This window comes from Eptatretus burgeri, chromosome 16, assembly GCF_056783735.1.
Source record: "Eptatretus burgeri isolate ZD-2024b chromosome 16, Ebu_testis_v1, whole genome shotgun sequence".
NCBI lineage: Eukaryota > Metazoa > Chordata > Myxini > Myxiniformes > Myxinidae > Eptatretus > Eptatretus burgeri.
The window spans coordinates 21,690,456-21,709,885 of NC_140976.1; the positions used below are offsets into that span (position 1 = coordinate 21,690,456).

Below are 19,430 nucleotides of genomic sequence, written 5' to 3' on the forward strand. Positions count from 1 at the left end.
AGTCCTCTCCTGCGTGCCTCACGCCTGCACGTGTCGGCCACTCGACGCCACAGACCGAGTGTTCGGCGCTATCCTAGCGCGGATAGAGGGGGGGGGAACGTGGATGGCCAAAGTCGGGAGAGAGGAATGGCGGACGCTCCTTCCCGCCAGCGGGGTCTTACAACTGCCCCACAAAAGACCCGGCCAGCGGCCACCAGGACGAGCGAGCCGGAAGACGAGAGCAACCACGAAGCAAGAGCATCCACCAAGCAAGAGCATCTACCAAGCAAGAGCATCTACCAAGCAAGAGCATCTATCAAGCAAGAGCATCTACCAAGCAAGAGCATCTATCAAGCAAGAGCATCCACCAAGCAAGAGCATCTACCAAGCAAGAGCATCTACCAAGCAAGAGCATCTATCAAGCAAGAGCATCTACCAAACTGCTTTCCCCGTCTCCGACTTTTATATCCTCGGAGCTCCACCCTGTTGCTCTGCCCCGTTCTTTGCTCCACCCCCCTTCGAGGCGCTTCGAGAAAGGTCTCGAAGAGGGGCGTTCCTCCTCCCTGGCCACGTCACACCGCGCATCCACCAATCGGGGGCCAACTGCCCTCCCCTTGCTTCTCTCCCCTCACACCAAGTGCGGAGAAGAATGGCGCGAAAAGCCCACCGAGCATCCTCGTTGGTTTTTATTTGACATAAAAGATAGAGAAAGAAAAACGACTGACTCAAAGCGTCGCAGCCCGAATGAATCACATTTATTCCCTCTAAACAACGGGTTTGGGGATAACTACACATGTACTTAAGAGATATCTCACCTACGGGACCTGAATGGTGGTTTGCTAATTTCCACAGCCGTAACAATATATATATATATATATATATATATATATATATATATATATATATATATATATATATATATATATATATATTGTTGCGGTTTTGGGAACCGCATTCCTCCAATGCAATAGCAACCATCATATAGCGGTCCCGAGACAGTTATTCCATTAATATACGTTCAGATAGTCCTTTCCCTTTTGTCTCGCTAGTGGGACAACGGGACCGAGCGTTGTGTGAACTTCATAGCTAGGTTTGATGAAATCTCTGCACTCATTCCTATTCTTTTTTTTTCTACTCTTCTACTCTTATTCCTGAGGTAAATCCCAACCACGTGCACCCTTTTCTGTGAGATGGGTCCTCAGCAAAGGCCGAGCAGGCATTATGCCAGGCACCCCTCTGCAGAAATTACAGCCTGTCAAACGCACGTGCAGCAGTAATTTCCACCCACTGGACAGAAAGCACACCCAACACGAGGCCCACGCTGCACGGAACACGTACCGAGTAGAGGGAAGAAATGGCACCCTAAATGCTGGCAACTTTCAGTACACACTCGGCACACACTTTTCCACCCATTTCTCCATTTAATAATTATATCTATCTTCTTCTTCAACTTAACCCGACATACATAATTGTATCCAATCCTTTCCCTCAATTCCCTGACACAGATCAGGGATGGCACTGTACATCCCACCGTCTTTGATAACCGCGAACACGATGCTCGATGGCAGGTGGACCCGCGCGCTGGCCACGTGCTTAATGGTGGACCCACGCGCGGCTGTGATACTTTATCATTGTGCAGAACTAGGCACAAATAACACACATCTTTGGTCGGGTCTACACATTGGGTTGCAATAACATCTCACCATCGGTCTTCGCTCACCACGACGGCAACAAATGTCTCCCGCAGATGGCAGACATCCTACTGCACCTCCGCCTCGGTGTAGCTGCTACCAGGCAGAGAAACGCTCTGGCCGCGTGGCGCACCATGGAGCAGGCACATTGACCAGCGCCATCCGCGGGTCGCCGGGGCATGGCACGGGGTTCGGTGTATAGCAATTTACATCACGGGGTTCGGTGCAAGGTGATTCATGTCACGGTGCTCAGAGTGAGACTATTCCGCATCTTGGAACCATCTGGCTGGAAGTGAAGTGGAGCCGCTTCCAGTCATGGCGATCGGCACGTGTCCAACTGGCCAGGGTCCAACCAGAGCACCAGATTCGGGTGACGAGACATCGCTTTGGGTCGTCGCCCCCGTCCCGCACCACCAGATCCATAAAAGGACGGGTCACGGAGCGATGGCAGGAGTCGTCGTCGTTCCTGGTGTGTCGTTCCAGAGTGGTCTTCATTCCTGAGTCGTTAAAGTGTCGTTCTTGTGTCATCGTTCCTGCTCGCTCAGTCCTGTCGAATTGTCTTGCTCGTCCTGGCCTGGAATTCATCTTCAACCATTCGTTGCTGACTCCACCTTCTTCACCACTTCTCCACCCTTCTTTACCAATTCACCTGCTGACTCCGCCTTCTTCACCATCCCACGCCCTCTCCGCCCACTTACTTCAGACTCCACCTCTCTCTCCACCCATTGGCTTCTGACTCCACCCAAGTCCCTCCCTTTACGCCCGACAGTCGCGTCTCATTCTCTGGACCGACAATAGCTGCACGAAGTAAGAGACGATGCGCCAGCTGTCAGGTAGGTATCGTCCAGCGGAACATCCCCCCCAAAACGTGTTGGTGGCGCGATTGGGCAATCTTGCAAGGTATTCAGAGACCGTTAGCCTCATCTCCTCTCCTTTTTCTCTTCATCAACTCCTCTTCATCGGTGTGTTTGTGTTTGTCATGGAGCCTGTCCTGGTTTAAGTTAAGATTGTACAATAATTATATCGGGATAACTCTGCTCTGTGTCTGCTTTTGTAAGTTGCTTGTATATTGCCACACCTTTCACTTTTCTTCCTATTCCTGCTACAGACAACAATAAACAACATTCACTGTGCCACATACCTTTCCTCGCCTGCCTGTTAATAAATCCTTTGAAGACATGTTCTCAGCTCATTTTCGTCTTTTCTTTTCATTGATCCAGCATGGTCCGTATCCTAACTTAGCCGGGACTTTATTCCCAACAATCCGTTCCTTTTAGCCGGTACATCCTTGGCAGTGTCGCTCGGCTGCATCTGATCTGGTAAAGTGATCCGGTTCGGAAAAGGCGTACCAAGGACGTGTCCCCCGGTAATTAGATCACGTGGTTATTTGTAGGTAACTGGATTAACTAGATGGAGGACCCTAAGTCACGTGGTTGAGTTATTGGCGTTCACGGTCGACTAGCGACTCGCCGCGTCATGGACTTATCCGTGTGCAATGGCCTGCTATTCCGGGGAGTCTGGTGGGAACCCGAGATAGAACTTCCCCCCCCCCTGGTGGTCTTCTCCCCGACCCCCACCCCCCCCGGCCCGGAAATATATATATATATATATATATATATATATATTTAGTATATATGATAGAACTTGGGTGGGTGGAGTGGGAGTGGCAGTGGGTTCAGGAGAGAACCAGGGCTGTTGGAAGAATAAGAAGGTGGTTTTGCTTGGTTGGCCATTGGGGGTAGTTTGATCGAGCCACGCGGGTGTGCAAAGAAGCACCTTGAGATGCAAGAAGAGAAGCTAATGATCAACATAAAGGCTTTTAATGCCAGGACGTGAGGCGGCTGTTCACACCAGGAGAGATGCTAAATATCCTGATCCATGTTTCCTAATTTTCCTTAATGAAACAGAGTTGTTTCCATGTTATTCGCTTCAATGCTCGTTTTATTTGCATATATGACGGATACATTGGGAAAATCTCCTCACTGCATTGAGCAATCGGTTATTGAACAATTGTACAAAATTAGTTCCAGTTGAGAAAAACGAATTCACTTTGTTGGACTAGTAATTTCTTGTTGTGCTGCTTTATTAAACCTGCTGAAACACTCGTTTTTTCTTGCACTGCACATGTTATATGAACGTATATAATGGGGTGTTTTTCCAGTGAACACCCTTTAGAATCAGATGTGCATTGAGTCATCCCATACCTCTTGTAGCTTTTGGGGAACTGTCAGAACAGTTTATTGGGCAAAGAAGTACACTAGGTTGTTTACCATTACCTTACCGGCGGTTGTAGTCAGGGAAGGAATTTGGAGTTTTTCTAGGGTGCCAGCGACAATTGTTGATAATCTTTCTGAACGAGAACTTGGGGTCTTCAGCTGGCAGGACAGCCCAGAAGTATGCACACTCACCTCTAAGCCGCCTGGGTGCGATTCAGACCCAACTATAAAACGGTCATCCAGGTGTTTCGCAGGCAGGGCAATTCATCAACGTGTGCGCCGTTTCTCTGATGGGCGTTAAACTGGGAGTCCCTTCTGCCGGCATTAATTAGCTAGTGGACATTAAAGTTCCCACGGCGTCCTTTGCGAAGAATAGGTGAGTTATTACACTTACCTTGGCCAAATTGCAACCTACATGGAGCATTGCATTGGTGGCAAAGTCAGACCCCCAGCGAATTATGCTACCCGTGGACCTTTGCTGCATACGAAAGAGGAAGAAGAATCTTTTGCTCTTTAACATGCACTAGCAGTTGGCAATATTATCTAACTACACCAACTCTTTGATCCCCCAGCTTAATGTCATGTACAACAGATGGCAGGCACACTCATTGATGTAATTCCCTGCTTTTGTAACACCAGGGCGACAGTTTATAGTTGGGTCTGGAATCAAACTCACATGAGACTGCTCCAAGGTAAGTGCATTACCTCTGAGCTGTCATTCCAACCCTGAATCGCATATACGGGGCCTTTTTTTAAGGTCGATGTGTACCTTTTCTTTTCTATCCTGTAGAAACAATAGTTAATTGCTGAAATTTTGCACAATGATGTTGTCTCCCGTTCTGGAGAAGGTTATTTGAGAAGAGGCGTCAATGCCAGTCACAGTAATGGCTGCTGAAAACATTCTGAGGAAAGCCAAGATAGTGTCCAAACATAGTGATGTGTACTGTGGAGCGGAGGCGTGTCATTAAGTTCCTTGTGAAGGAGAACATCACACCAGGTGAAATTCACAGGAGACTGCACATTTTGATGATGCACATCTTTCACATCTTTACTGTTTGAAAGTTGCACTGAGTTCACAATTGGCCGTGAATTGTGAAGCGAAATTGAGCATTCTCACATGCAAACAGCTGCTGTCTCTCAGGCAAGCATCTTGAACAACCAATCTTGGAGAATCGTCGGACTACTAAATGTGAAATTGCAGGAGAATTGGATGTCGGTGTTAGAGATGAAACTATCATTCATCTCGCTTGAAATTCAGTGTTTTGTGCAAGGTGGGTGACGATGGATGTGTGGCCATTGCAACAGAGCTCTCAGAACATCGGGTAGACGATTCCTTGAAGGAGATTGTGATGTGATGATATATGGGTTCTTCATTTTATGTCAGTCAAAGTGAATCAGCATGGAGTAGAGACATTCGTCCTCACCACCAAAAAAGTGAAGTTTCACCCATCATCCAGAAAGCTTCTGGCTGGAATATCTTGGGAGCCTTAACAGTTTGACTCATGTGGGATTTAACTTGATCGTAGGAAAGCGATCAATGCGCAGTGCCGCAGTGCCTTCATCTGAGAAGCAATACGCAGATGATGTTGGCCAGGTGCTGTCCTCTGGACATCATTTTACTGCACAGGGATGCATACTGTCATTGCAATGTGACCTCTTCTATTCCTTAGCAGAGATGGGTTTGAAAATTTGAAATGATCCCCCACACAGTCAAGACTCGTCACCTTGTGAGTTTAATATGTCTGCACACCAGCTGCGTGGCATTAGGTTTATGAATGATGAAGACATCAAAGTGCACGTCCTGCAATGCCTGTGAAGTGTGAACCCATTCCAAAGATTTGTGTGCAGACGGCGTCAATACACTAATGCATTGACGGGACGAGTGTTTACGTGTAGCAAGGGATGATGACCTTGAGAAATGGGGAAATTTTCCTCAACTTCCAAAAACTGTACCTTTTAATTTTATACAGAAAAAAAATAACGTCACATCAACCTTGAACTACTCTCATGAATGCACCCATTGCATGGTAACTGATGACTCGCCACGAAGAAACGTTTTGGATTTGTATTGAGAGAGAAAGGGAAATTGTTACAGGTGAACATATCATGAAGCGCTATCAAAAATTGCTGTTGGTATCAGTTTGCATCAACAACTAGTCTTAATTAAAGCAGTATAAATAACACCGTTCTCTGAAAAGCAAAGGATGAAAATGAATTTATGGGCTTTCTGTGGAGCACCTCTCCAGAAAAGGGGGTCTTCAACTTTTCCATTAAGGAGATTCAAGTGAGATGATCACTCTGTTTCCAACGATAAAAATCCACTCTTTGCACCGACCTCCTTGTCCTGATGGAACAGGGAGACCGTGATGGGTTACACTGCTGCTGGAATGAAATATACTGTTGCATTTACATTGCTTTCCTGGTCAGGTTGTCATTTGAACCTGTAATGACAGCAATCACGATGCAACTTGAAAAATGAAAAAAACTTGGTCAATTCCCAATCCAAAAAGATGAACGTCAGGATTTTCGAATGAATTGACCTCAATATGAAATAATTACATCAGCAGGTATTGACCAATCATGGGCAGTGATGATGTTTGACGTTACATGGATAATTGTTTCTCCAGCTCTATAGCAAACTTCATGATGAGGACAAAGTGGTTGCCATATTTCCTGAGACACACAGATCTAATGTGTGTGTGTATACAGTTTTTAGGTTATGAAATGGATCACAAGCTGGTTCATCTTTCAGGAACAGACACGACATTGTTTCCTGTTGATGGAGGAGAGATCCATGTAAAGACCACACACTTTGCCAAGGGTGAGCAATACAAACTAATTCAATTCCTTCAGTCTGGACTTTGGCAGCACACTTCTGTACAAATGCAAATGGTAAAATGGTATATGTGACCTGTGTCTGTGACATATGGTGTATCTGTGACCATTAACTTCATGTCCATCATCTTGTTATCAGATGATTTTAGTGGGTTGGGCCTTTCACATATACCATATGTAAAGGGAACGGTGGTGGGTAAATTGAGAAAAAGAAAATTGAAAAGAAGATGTAAGATACCATAGAAAAGGGAGGGTAGAGGAATTGAGGTGGAGGTATGGGTGGGGAGGAGGGGGTTGAGAAGGGGTTATGAGGAGAGGAGAAGGAAGGGGCATGTAGTGGAGCACATGGATAGAGGCCTGTAAAAATCCCCCGTTATTGTGTACCCAATATGAAGACAGCATACCTAGTATAGAATATTTATGTCAAAAGATTCATCAGTAACCTTAATGGCTGCACTAATGTAGAAATTTTCAGGTGTGATATCTTATGGATACTTATTTAAAAGGACCATGCAAACTTGTGGTCCTCCCTCTATTCCAGTTGAACCAAATCCTCATAAACTTGTCACCTATCATTAGTTGCCAAGAATGGCACTCCGTAGAGTGCATTCCTCCACCAGGCTGAACAGTTTACATTTTGTATCCCACTCATAGATCGGATCTGGATCCAGACCTGAACCAAAATCGAATCAGCTTGGTCTTATCACCTCCCCAAATCATCCACCTAGTTTTGTAATAACTCGTCCCCAACGTTTTGATATATCATGCTATATATCGTTTTTGGTACCATCTCTCAATGGTGAAGAATCACTTGAAAAAATTTTAAATTCTCGTATCCGGACTCGGATCTTAACCAAAATCGAATTCATTTGTCCTTGTCACACACCCAACATGTCCACCAAGTTTTGTCCTAATGCGTCTAAAACTTTTTGAGATATTGTGTTGTGTATAGTTTTGAACTCGATCACTCAATGGTGAACAATCACTTTAAAAATTGTAGTATCCAGATCCGGGTCTTCACCAAAATCTAATCAACTTGTCCTCGTCACATGCCCCACCTGTCCACGAAGTTTTATCCGAATCCGTCCAAACGTTTTGAGATATCTTGCAAACAAACAAACAAACAAACAGATAGGGGTGAAAACATAACCTACATCCATCGTAGATGGCGGAGGTAATAATGGGTTGTTTGCAGAGCTAACATCGACGGCTGTTTTCAGATCTACAACTGAAACTTTCAGTGCCTTACTCGTATTGTTGAAACGGACTAGAATTATATTCCACAGATTTCAAAGGAATGCTGTGTTGAGATGATCCATTGTGGTAACCAAGTTCTTCGCTTCATGTCTGGTGTCGAGCTTCTGCTCTGCGCCTCTTGCAAATATCTCTCAAAGCTGTTTACATGATCTTGTAGCCACCAGCGAGTGCTTTTGTCGCATCTGCTCATGCTGACCCTTGGGTGTCAAGACAAAGACTTGATTCTGCATCCACCACCATGTCCTTTCAGATATGACCATTGGGTCTCAAGACCAATATTTGACTGTTAATCCACCACCATGCTATTTCCAGACATGAACACAACACCTGCCATCGATGAGTTGAATCTGAAAAATATATCTAAAGCTTTTGGTTAAATCTCAAAAAACTTACAGCTTCTTTGCAGGAAATATCTGCAGCAATGCTGACAAGGTTCAGTGACTTCCCAGCACAGAGCACGCACAGTGCAGCACGCACAGTGTGACTTCCCAGCACAGTGCAGGAGAGTTAACTATTTTGAGTCGAGCCTGTGTGTTAGAATACTGTCCTGACATATTGCTGGTATTATCAACTGACTGACCACAATAATTGGAGATGGTGATAGACTACTTTTCAAGGAAGTGAAGTAGAGCTTGAGCTAATGTCGAGGCCTTCTGATCTTTAGGTTGCAGAAATGTAAGGAATCGTTCAACAGGATCCCCATGTATGACGTATCTCATGATTATTGTTCGTTGATTGATGTAGGTGAGATCAGAGGTTCACATTTCCAGAAATGGAGAAATACTTTGCTATTTCAATTTCGTTATTGATATGGGCCCTGATTTTTTTTTTCTGACATGATTCTTATCACTTCCTCGTAGACTGTTGATGAAAGATACGATTTCCTCCTCTTGCCCTTCAGAACAAATTCACGAAAGTGATTGGCAAGGAATGGGTCGAACTCAGCAATTCAGCAATAGGTTCCAGGATACCTTACAATTGTGTCATTAGTTTTGAACCAAGGATCTTGTCATCTCCTCTGAATGGCAATCCCGTCTAAGCCAGAAACTTGGCCACCGACGCAACATGGCATACGACATCGACTCAATATTTCTACTTTTGTTGAGCTTCTTTCTCCAGCTATGAATCAGCATGATGATATGATCCCTTGGAGCATAAGATGTACCTAACAAATCTCTGTACCCTTCACCCTCATCGTGGTGGCTCATTTTCTCATCAGCTTTTTTTCCAGTGGCCGAAACCTTCAGAATGGGAGAACTTGTCATTGAGTGACAACATCAAAGTGCAACAAAAACAGCACACAGAGCCATTCGGTGGGCTGTACAACAGCCAACTTTGTTTGTGACTTTCTCCATTTTGTTGAATGGTATAAAAATATTTGTTTTGGAAAAAGGATAGTACCCCCTTGTGCTTATCTTGGGTCAGTGGGTAAAATCGTTTTGATACAGAGTACTTCCCAGTGTCTCTTTTATTCTGCATATCTCTCTGCCTAAGTTTGACCAGTAGTCAATCCAAGATTCCTCCATGGAAAACCATTCCCTTGGGTCTGTCGACCAGGCCTTAGTCTTCTGATTGCAAGGGGCGTTCAAGACCGATTCACTATTCTTAGCTATATCTACAAGCTTCAGCTCACAACGATTTATCTCTTCATCCTCTTTGTCAGTTGCAGGATTGGGATCAGGTGACATACATGATGTCTCCCATTCGAAATGTGCTGGGTTGGGTCTCAAAAAAGGTAGTCAGTCTTTGAGTTTGTGCAAGAATTTCCATCATCTGCTTCTATTTCTCCTCCATTCGCCCTTTCTGGGTGCTGGATTGCAGCACTCTCCATGGCATTCCTCAACTGAAACAGGGTCATGGACAAAAATGATTTTAAAAAAATATAAGTGAAGCACTGGGCTTACCTGCAACAGCCAAATAACTAAGCAGCAAAATCCTTTATATCACTAAGTTTGTGGAGACAGGTTCGCCTTCACTCGCTTGCTGGTTATCACACAAGCTTGACCACGTGTAACTATTCTGTGTATTTAAACACGTGGTAAAACAGAGCGGCATAGCCAGTGGGTGGAGGACAATCACCCTCCACAACTCCCAGATAACATAAATTCTGTTTTAAGTGGAAAACTCAGCTTGAGCACCAGTACTAAATTGTATGATGTATGGTCATGGACAAAAATGATAATAAAAATAAATATATGTGCGTGGGAAGCGCTGAACCTGCCTGAAACGGCCAAATCAAAAAGTTGAAAAATCATCGATGTCTGTAAGTTTGTGTGGACAAGTTCGCTTTCAGTCACCTGCTGGTTATTGTGCCAGCCAGATTAACGTGTAAGTAGTGTGCATATAAAAACAGGTAATAAAATGCTTTTTCGGATTTCTTCTTTTTTCTCGAGCCCCATGTACCCCATGTTCATCCAACCCTGGTTGTTTGGAATATGAGCCATGATGAGCAGATGGTCATTCTACCCTGAACTTCTCCTTACAAGTCCAGGTTCTGATGTGTCGTTTGATTTGCCCTTTGAGCTTGTAGTAAAACAAGTTTTGTCAAATGTAGATCTCCTTAACACAAGGTCACAGCTTGATCACATTCCAACTTGCTCCAACTTCATCATCAATTGCTCTCGGCAACGTGTGGTTGTAATCGATGACAAACTTTATTTTTGTATCTTGATGATGGTGATCCACAGTCACAACATGGCTTGGCGAGTGTTGTGTCAGCTTTGTATTTATTTATTTTCCTCCATTTCTTTTCCTGAACAACCACAGAGGACACAGCAGTGCAAACCTGCATTCGAGTAGATGGTCATTGCTTTACCATTCACACTCGAATTATCGGGTCTACGGAGGAGCTGCCTGACATTGCAGGTTTGCACAGCTTCTCTTTTACTTGGAAAGTCTGTTGTTTACCAAGATTTAAAACTTAATTTTGATGGTGCCTGCTTTTTAATTTCAAATGTTCCAAAATCTACTGGTCCTGGAGGATGTCACAGTGATGTTATGGTCTAATACTTCAATCAATTGACGTGATCCTGTGGGAGGATCTCTTGGGTTCATTAAACTGGTTTAGAATACCTATGCACGTGATCTAATGCAGGCATCTATTTTTTCCATAAGTTTGTTCATTCACTATTCACAAAGAGGAAGGGGTGGGCATAAGAGTAAGGGATTAAATAAAGGAAATACAAGGGTGTCCCCAAAAAATGTTACCACAATTTGCAAAGCTAGCATCACAATGTTGGGTCTTGTTGAATTTAAACGCCTGCAGAAGATCCTCCAGTCCATACACTGATAAGGTTGACCTCTGGACAAAATCAAATGCAATTACAGTGACACTAATTATTCTTTCATGGGAGCATTTCAAATTGTGGTAACCTTTTATTTGGGACATCCTTATTGAGAAAACGAGATGGAGAGAGAGACTGAGATGGAGAGAGACAGACACGGACGGACGGACGGACACATGGAAAGAGAACGAGCCAAAAAAAAGAAAATGGGAAAAGAGGTTGGGGTGGGGTGAGGTGGGAGGGACCAGGGGGGGGGAGGGAGGGAAGAGGCATAATATTGAGTGAATGGGGTGGGCAAAAATTTCTGTATGTCATAAATACATGTTAATATTAGGTCTGGTGTATTACCTTCAAGAACAGACGAACAACTTTGTGGATTTTATTTATTTTTACATACTGAAATTTATCGGTTGATTTGATGCGCATATATCTTCTGCATCACCATGGAGTCAAGGATTCAAATATCTTGTTTAGGGAAGATGTCTGCCACAGTTATTTCTCGGTATGGGATGACAGGATGGCCGAGAGAAACACACACTCACCTCTCAGCTGTCTAGCCTAGGTTAGAATCTCGGCCCAGCTATAAACTGTCATCCAAGCGTTTCACAGGCAGGTTGATTCATCAATGTTTCTGCCATCTCTCGGATGGCCAATAAATTGGCGTCCTGTCTGCCGCCATTTGTTGGTGGACTTTAAAGATCCCATGGTGTAGTTTGTGAAGAGTATGCGAGCTATCGCCGGCACCATAAACAAATTACGAATTCCTGCCATAACCAGCAGAGGGCAATGATCAGCAGCACAGCTGCACCCTCAGCCAATGATGCTACATCGCAGCCTGGTGCTGCATATGAAAAAAGACTTCTTGGTATTAGATACCATTACATGTATATTGTATTCCTGAAACAAAGCAAGTAACTTGATATTCATCAGTAAATAATGAGACTATGATGTAATTTTGCAATCACTTTGACCTTTTACTTCATAAAGTTACAAGTGTAGTGACAAAACTTTTAAGATGTCCCTTGTAATCGTGACTCATTAATCGTAATAGCAATGTAAGGGGTTATATATTTGTTTTATTAATCAACAAAATAAATTGGCATTGTCCCATTGGATAAACCCAAATTTTGTAAACACACGTTCAAAAACATGTGACCTCAGAAATGCTAGTATTGATTAATTTCCAGGAAATTGATTGAAATTCATTAAGTACAGATGTACTTTTGAATATGTGACTTCCCACTGATTGCAGAGCCCCTTGTGGAGGAGATGCAACCATCGGTACGGCCTGAACTATTCTCCATGATTTTGGCTGATGGAATTGTTCTATCCTTCAGTCAATCCAGAGGTCACTGCGAAACTGAAGGTGACTGAATGATGGATATGGCCGTGGGGATGTGTGATGGGTAATCCTTTACAAACCTCCAAATCGTGTTCAGTGATGCAGATTTTCGCAAACAGTAGTACTGGATTGCATACCTATTGTTTTCTTTTAACCACACTGGGAAGATATTTCAATTTTTTCCCCCATGCACGAAATTTATTGTTTTTTATTTGCTATCGAACAGGGCTGGTAGGGTAGTTGGGAGGTATGCACACTCGCCACTGAACTTCTGAGCTCAGGTTTGAATCTTGGTCCAGCTATAAATTGTCATGTTGGTGCTTTGCAAGCAAGGCGAGGCATCAATATGGGCGCCATCTCTCGGATGAACGACCTCTCTGACTGGCAAATCTCCTTTATCTGTTTGCTGATGATTCCACCCTATGCTGTGACATCACTCATATTTCAGATAGGGAGGCAGCAGCCTCTTCCCTCTCTTAAAACCTTGACAAAATCGCAAGCTGGTCAAACACTTGGAATATGTCCTTCAATTCTGACAAATCTCACACTCTCACTATCTCTCTGAAAGGGCTGGATGGTAAAACCTCTCATCTACTTTCTTAACAATCCTCTTGAGGAAATTCAGTCATTCAAACTCCTGGGTCTCACTATCCACCATGATCTTTCTTGGGCAACCCACATTTCAAACTTAGACGTCAAAGCCAACTGAGAATTCTGCGTCATACAAAGTCCCCCCCTTGGCACACCTGAACTCATATTCACCTACAAGGCCTTCATCAGCCACTTGATGGAGTACTTTTCTGCCCTTTGGGCTGACACCGCTGCCTCACATCTTCCTCATTTTGATGCCGTGGAAACGAAGACCTTCAAAATCATTGGAATGTCCCGTGATGAAGCTGTGTCTATGGGTCCATCACTTGCTCATCGCAGACAGGTAAGTTGTCTATCTGTCTTCTGCTGCCTCCTTTCTAGTCTTGCACATTGTGCTCTTTTCGTGCTTTGTCCCCTCAGCCCCTCCAGGTTTTTGCAGAGTGCATGTGGTCGACCAGCAAGCCCCTTCTGGTGAAACTCCCAAAAATCAGAATCGCTGCCCACCTCCACTTGTTTTATCCTCTTCTTTCACACTTTTGGAATCAACTTCTACATTCTCTTCAATGTCATTCTTCTCTCTAAGTCTTCAAGACAGCTGTTCACCACTACTCCCATTAACACCACCACCCACTCTCAAACCCATCTCCTTCTAAACTTCCAATTCTTCCTTCCCGAGAGTCTGCTTCGTGTCCATCCCACGCATCCTCTCCTACTCTCATTCCTCCCCACACCCATTATTTGTCCAAGTATCCCTCTATTTTGTCTTTCAACCCTGCTATTGGTGTCCCCCCCCCTCTCTCTGCTGTTCCTTTGTTCTGTTGCATCCTGATCCATTCAGTTGTGCCAGGATGGTATCCTGTCTGCCAGGATTGTATCTCGTAAAAGGGTATCGCGTCTGCCAGCATTAGATGGTGGACGTGAAAAATGTCTTCATAAAGAGCAGGCAAGCTATTGCAGGCACCCTCGCCAAATTCCACATTCCTGCTCTAATCTACAGGGGTTACTGCATTAACTTGCGTAGCTGCGCCCCCAGTAAATGATGCTACCTGCAGCCATGTGCTGCATACGAAAGAATAATTTGCTGTCTGTACTTTTGCTGTCTTTGGCATTATATTTTTCCCTTGATGGATAACTTGGTGTATGTGCAACAGGTTCCACATTTTCCATCAATCCCCTTTCCACTCAAAATTCTTCACCATCGCACACATCCTTGAAGGTACGAATTACCTGACTGATTTGACAGTGATTGCTAATGATAAAGATGTGTAATGAGTTATTCTGTGGCTTGTCTGAGTGCAGTCCAGCATTTCTTAAATCACTGCTTCCCCCCCCCCCCAAAATGTGTAATTTGAACTCTCATATTTAAAAGCTTTATGTTTTTCTTACTGCTAACTTACTCTGCCGAAACCAGAATAAAGAATGTTCTCTGGATTTCAAAAAATACTGTTTGGGCTCAATCTAGATAATAACACGGTAATTACATCATGCCTTTGATCTGCTGATAACGCTTTACACTCTTGCTGTTCCAGAATTTTGTCAATATCTCATCAGATGTAAGGTCATGTCTTAATCCAATGTTATGAGTATGCGTTACAACAGCTCAACTTGTTCTCGACGTGAAACTCGAGTCGAATGTCGAACAGTCTGCCATTTGAGTGGAAAATAGTTTGTCAGAAACAACAATGCAACGCTTAAAACGGGACAATCCAGCCAATAGGACAATTAAGAAAATCCAGTGACTTATAACGTTTCCATCAATACATCAATACAACCAACAAATAAGTCTTACCCTGTCAATCCAGCCAACAAAATGATACAGCAAGTCCAGCCATATGATGTTTCAAAAAATCTGGCCAAAGGAATAATCCAGTATTTGGAAGAAATTGGCATGGTGGTAGGTGGTGTTCTGCACTGACATCTGTTTGAGGCAGGGAAGCACACTCAGCCCACTCATCTTTATTATGGTGATGGAATTGGTCAGGATGTGAATGTCACCATGAAAGACATCCTCAGAAAGCTACTGTGTGCAGATAATCTGGCAGTAGTCGTGAAGAGTGAGCAAGAGATGCAAAAATCACTGGAGGGGTGAAAGGAGGCCTTTGAGAAACATGGACTGAAGATGAGCCTGGAGAAGGTAGAGGTAAAGTGGCTCGTGAATACATGCTGACTTGAGGTTGGGTTTGGTGAAACTTTGGCCTCCACTCAAGTTAACGGACAAATCATGAATCCGTGGGATTGGATATGTAGTTATCTCGTGCTGAACATTTGTTGAATGTCATCTTGTAATCCCAGCAGACGAATTAATACAGCAGATTGATTAATTTTGACAATGGTGATGACAGGTACAACCCAATTTGAGTATTGAACTGGTTCAATGATCGTGAGTTTCTGGAGTCAATCAAGCCCTTTGTTGACCTTCTCGCATCGTGGAAAAGGGATGCCTTGCAGAAATCGGTTTCATAACTTTGTGAAAAAATGTTGAGCTTAGAAGAATAGCCCCGCAGAGTACCCAGCTCATCATTGAAGATAACTGCATATCTGAACAGGATTTCTTAAAGTGGTTTTGATGTTGTGGCTGTGCAGAGTTGATGAATCTGCTTCCATTTGAGTCAAATTAGCTCAAACTAGTCTCCAATAGGTAGTGATGGTTTGTCACTGTGGATAACGATCAGGGGTCGGTTGAACTTATGGTTGCTGTAAGATATAATAATGTCATACATTCCATATGGTTTGATCTGCTCACCCACATTGGTAGATAGCAGATAGGATGTCTGATGCAGTTTGGGTCGGTGAGGTTCACTCCATAGGTTGTTGAAAGCAGTTCAGCTGACAAGCGAAATACTGGCGCCAGTATCGACCTCCCTTTCCAAGCGTCAACCATTGCTATCGACAAGAACTAGCAGAGATTTAGCTCTAGGTTACTGTTAGAGTGGACAGGAAATATGTCTACTCAAAGGGTTACCAGAAGCAAAGCTTGCCTTGTCAGCATGTGACTTTGAACTGATGGGATGAGTCTTCATACTGCTTGCTTTCTCCTTGTGTTTGCGGGACAGACAAGCTGGAGCGATATCACCACTATTGTGACAAAAAATTGCATGTAGCATTTTTGTAACGACATTCATCGGGTGATTGCCTATAATCACAGTGATGACACACTTGTTGATGGTGGACGTCTGGGTTTCTTTTTCTATTGCTGTGGTGAAGAGTGATCAACACCATTGACAGTGGGGTTGTTCTGAGCCTGATGAGATGAAGAGCGAGTGATGCTGATGTCAGTAGCTTTTTTGTCCACACTTTCCATGGTAATGGTAACTTCCTTGGCTGTGGTGAATTTGAATGCCCTTTTGAGCTAACAGGCATCGATACATTTGATAATTCACGACAACAATGGTGGAGCAGATCATATAGCATGTCCTTCAATGTGTCTCTGAACTTGCAGAAGTGTGCAAGTTTATTTAACTCGGCAATAAATTCGGGATTTTACTGGCATGCTACCTGATCGATGACTCAAATAGAAATTGAAACATTGGACAATAACTGAGGTTGGGTTGCAGTGATCCTGGCACTTTCATGAGTTCCAAATATCTCAATTCCCCGATGGACCTGGAAATGGTCAGATTCTTCAATAACGTGAATGTCTCTGCACCACATACCGACAGTAGAACTGCTTTCAACTGTTTCTCGTCCTAAATACCATTCACTTTAAAGTAGTAGTCCAAACGTTCAGCAAATGTGTTTCAATCACTTCCATGGATGTTTAATTCATCAATGTGAGCACATGACGTCATCGTTGATTGTTGCAAAATAATACGAGCAAAAATCGGAGACAACCACAAACTCGGTGGATGCCAAAGATGATGAAAGCGTTCTCCAAAAGTTTATCCTTGTCAATCGTTTCTTTGCATATATACATATATATATATATATATATATATATATATATATATATATATATATATATATATATATATATATATATATATATATATATAGTTACGGATTTCAGAATCCGGTCTGATGAATGCATCCACACATCTAGGTCCTCAGACAGTTATTTCCTTCAATGCTTGTTCAGATTAGCCCCATCCCCATGTCTAATGGGATTTTAAATGTGATGTGTTGAGAAGGGTAAAGAATAGATCCCCTCTCTTATGGGAAGCTTTTCTTTACAACAGACACGTTTACACACATTTCTTTCGCAAGCTTTGACGCCCGCCATTATTTTTCCTCAGCAACGTTCTTTCGCGAGCGCCCACGCCCGCCTTTTTTGAGAGCGCACGGGTGGTCATGGTAACCATGCACCAGTGGGGCGGGGTGAGCTTGGGGTGGACTGTGCCTGCCGAGACGGCCCGCAGATATAAAACGAATGGAGGTCTGTTCTGAGGCGGAAGAAAGTGGGGTGAAAGAAAGCCAGGGAGGAAGAAGAGAAGCGAGCAAGAAGCGGGTGTAAGCACGCAAAAGAGGAGGAGAAAGCGAGCGTGTGGTGCGCGTGCGGTGTCTGACCAGCGCCAACAATGAGACAATTCTTCCTTTCCGGTGCTTAAGCAAGCGAGCATGTGGTGCGCGTGTGGGTGTGAGCAGCGCCGACGGCGAGTGAGGCACGGGTCGGTCACCAACAAGTGAGGCACGGGTCAGTCACCGACGGACCTTGTGGGTCACTGGACGTCACCAGTTTTGTGAAGTGTGAGAAGCTGCTCGTGTCGCAGCACCAGAGTCTAAACCCACAAAAAACGATCTCAGTGCCCTCCCAGACGTCGAATGGCATTCAAGGCTGTTTGGGAGAGGGTGCACGGCAAAGCTGGGTGCTGGCGACGGATGTGACACGCACGCACACATTTCAGGACGTTTTCACTTCAAGGATGACTACTCTCTGGTGAGCGAGACGATTTTTCTCCACCCCCCCCCCCCCACCGAATGATCTGTTGGGTACCCTTTTCTGTGTTTAGCTGTAAGTCAACTCTTTCCCTGGCATTTTGATTGATTTTGCTTTGAAATTAATTCATTTATTTACCTCAGAAAATAAAGCTCTTTTTATTTATTTATTTTATTATTAATAAATCATTTGTCGATTTCCAACCTGTCCATGTTTGTCCTTTCCTTCCATTGGGCTAGCATTGTTCGAACCGAAATAGACTGGGAGGGAATTACCACAGATTTGACCAAAAATAGTCAGCACGCACCAGCGGTTAAAATGCTCGGCCATCCTAATTAAAATCTAGTCGAGATAACATTGGTGCTTTGCCAAGGGTGCGCTCCTTGCTCAGGTAACCATGTGACCTCCAGTTAAACGGAATAATTAGATGGTGGACACTGGAACTCGTGGTTGACTGGGTGGCGTTCGAGGTTCGAAAACAACCCACTGTACCACAACGTTAATTGTGAGCGGTGGCCCCAGGACCGGCTCTTCCGAGGACAATCGGGGATTAATCCCCGTGAGTGACAAGCTGGTGCCTCGGTACCCGTGGCCGCAACAATATGTATATATGTATATATACGTATATATATATATATGTATATATATGTATATATGTGTGTATATATGTATATATGTGTGTATATATGTATATATATGTATATATATATATATATATGTATATATATATATGTATATATATGTATATATGTGTGTATATATGTATATATATGTGTGTATATATGTATATATGTGTGTGTATATATGTATATATGTGTGTGTGTATATATATATATATATGTGTGTGTGTGTATATATGTATATATGTGTGTATATATGTATATATGTGTGTGTGTATATATATATATATATATATATATATATATATATATATATATATATATATATATATATATATATTGTTGCGAATTCGCGCCCGCCGGCGTGCGGACGGCCACGTAACTCGGATCGTGGCACGTCGCCCACCGGACTGACAATTCAGTTGTGACCCTCTTGGAACAATGCTGGGAGCTAGTCACGGGTGGGGGTTTAACCCCACCACCACCGTGCCAATTACCCACCCCCGCAGGATAGGGTTGCTCGATCGACCTAAGTACCCGCGCCGATGGTCGACCGGGTGATCGTACCTCGCCGCAGGCCGACTCCGGACACGAACCGCTTAAGCGGTCCGTTCCGTGCTACAGTGATAGCCGAGCGGTGTTATCGTCGGCCTCGACGGTTCTGCTTAATTGCCGGGCGTATTAAGTCCACTACGAACCCTTTACGTGAAGCAGGATGGAGGGTCAATAAAGAAAAGACGAA

The 19,430-nt window shown here is 43.8% G+C and overlaps 1 protein-coding gene across 22 annotated transcripts in view; it reads left to right on the forward strand.

Annotated features, from left to right (window-relative positions):
- SPAG17 (sperm associated antigen 17) overlaps positions 1-19,430 on the forward strand; it is a 140,616-nt gene that overhangs the window by 24,976 nt on the left and 96,210 nt on the right. For all 22 annotated transcript variants that reach the window (XR_015052136.1, XR_015052138.1, XR_015052137.1 and 19 more), the window contains 4 exons: positions 6,596-6,707; positions 10,745-10,843; positions 12,515-12,628; positions 14,347-14,411. Coding sequence is in view for 15 of the 22 variants with exons in the window: in XM_085858729.1 (XP_085714855.1) it covers positions 6,596-6,707; positions 10,745-10,843; positions 12,515-12,628; positions 14,347-14,411 (390 nt within the window). In the remaining 7 variants the exon portion in view is untranslated. The remainder of the gene's footprint in view (positions 1-6,595; positions 6,708-10,744; positions 10,844-12,514; positions 12,629-14,346; positions 14,412-19,430) is intronic.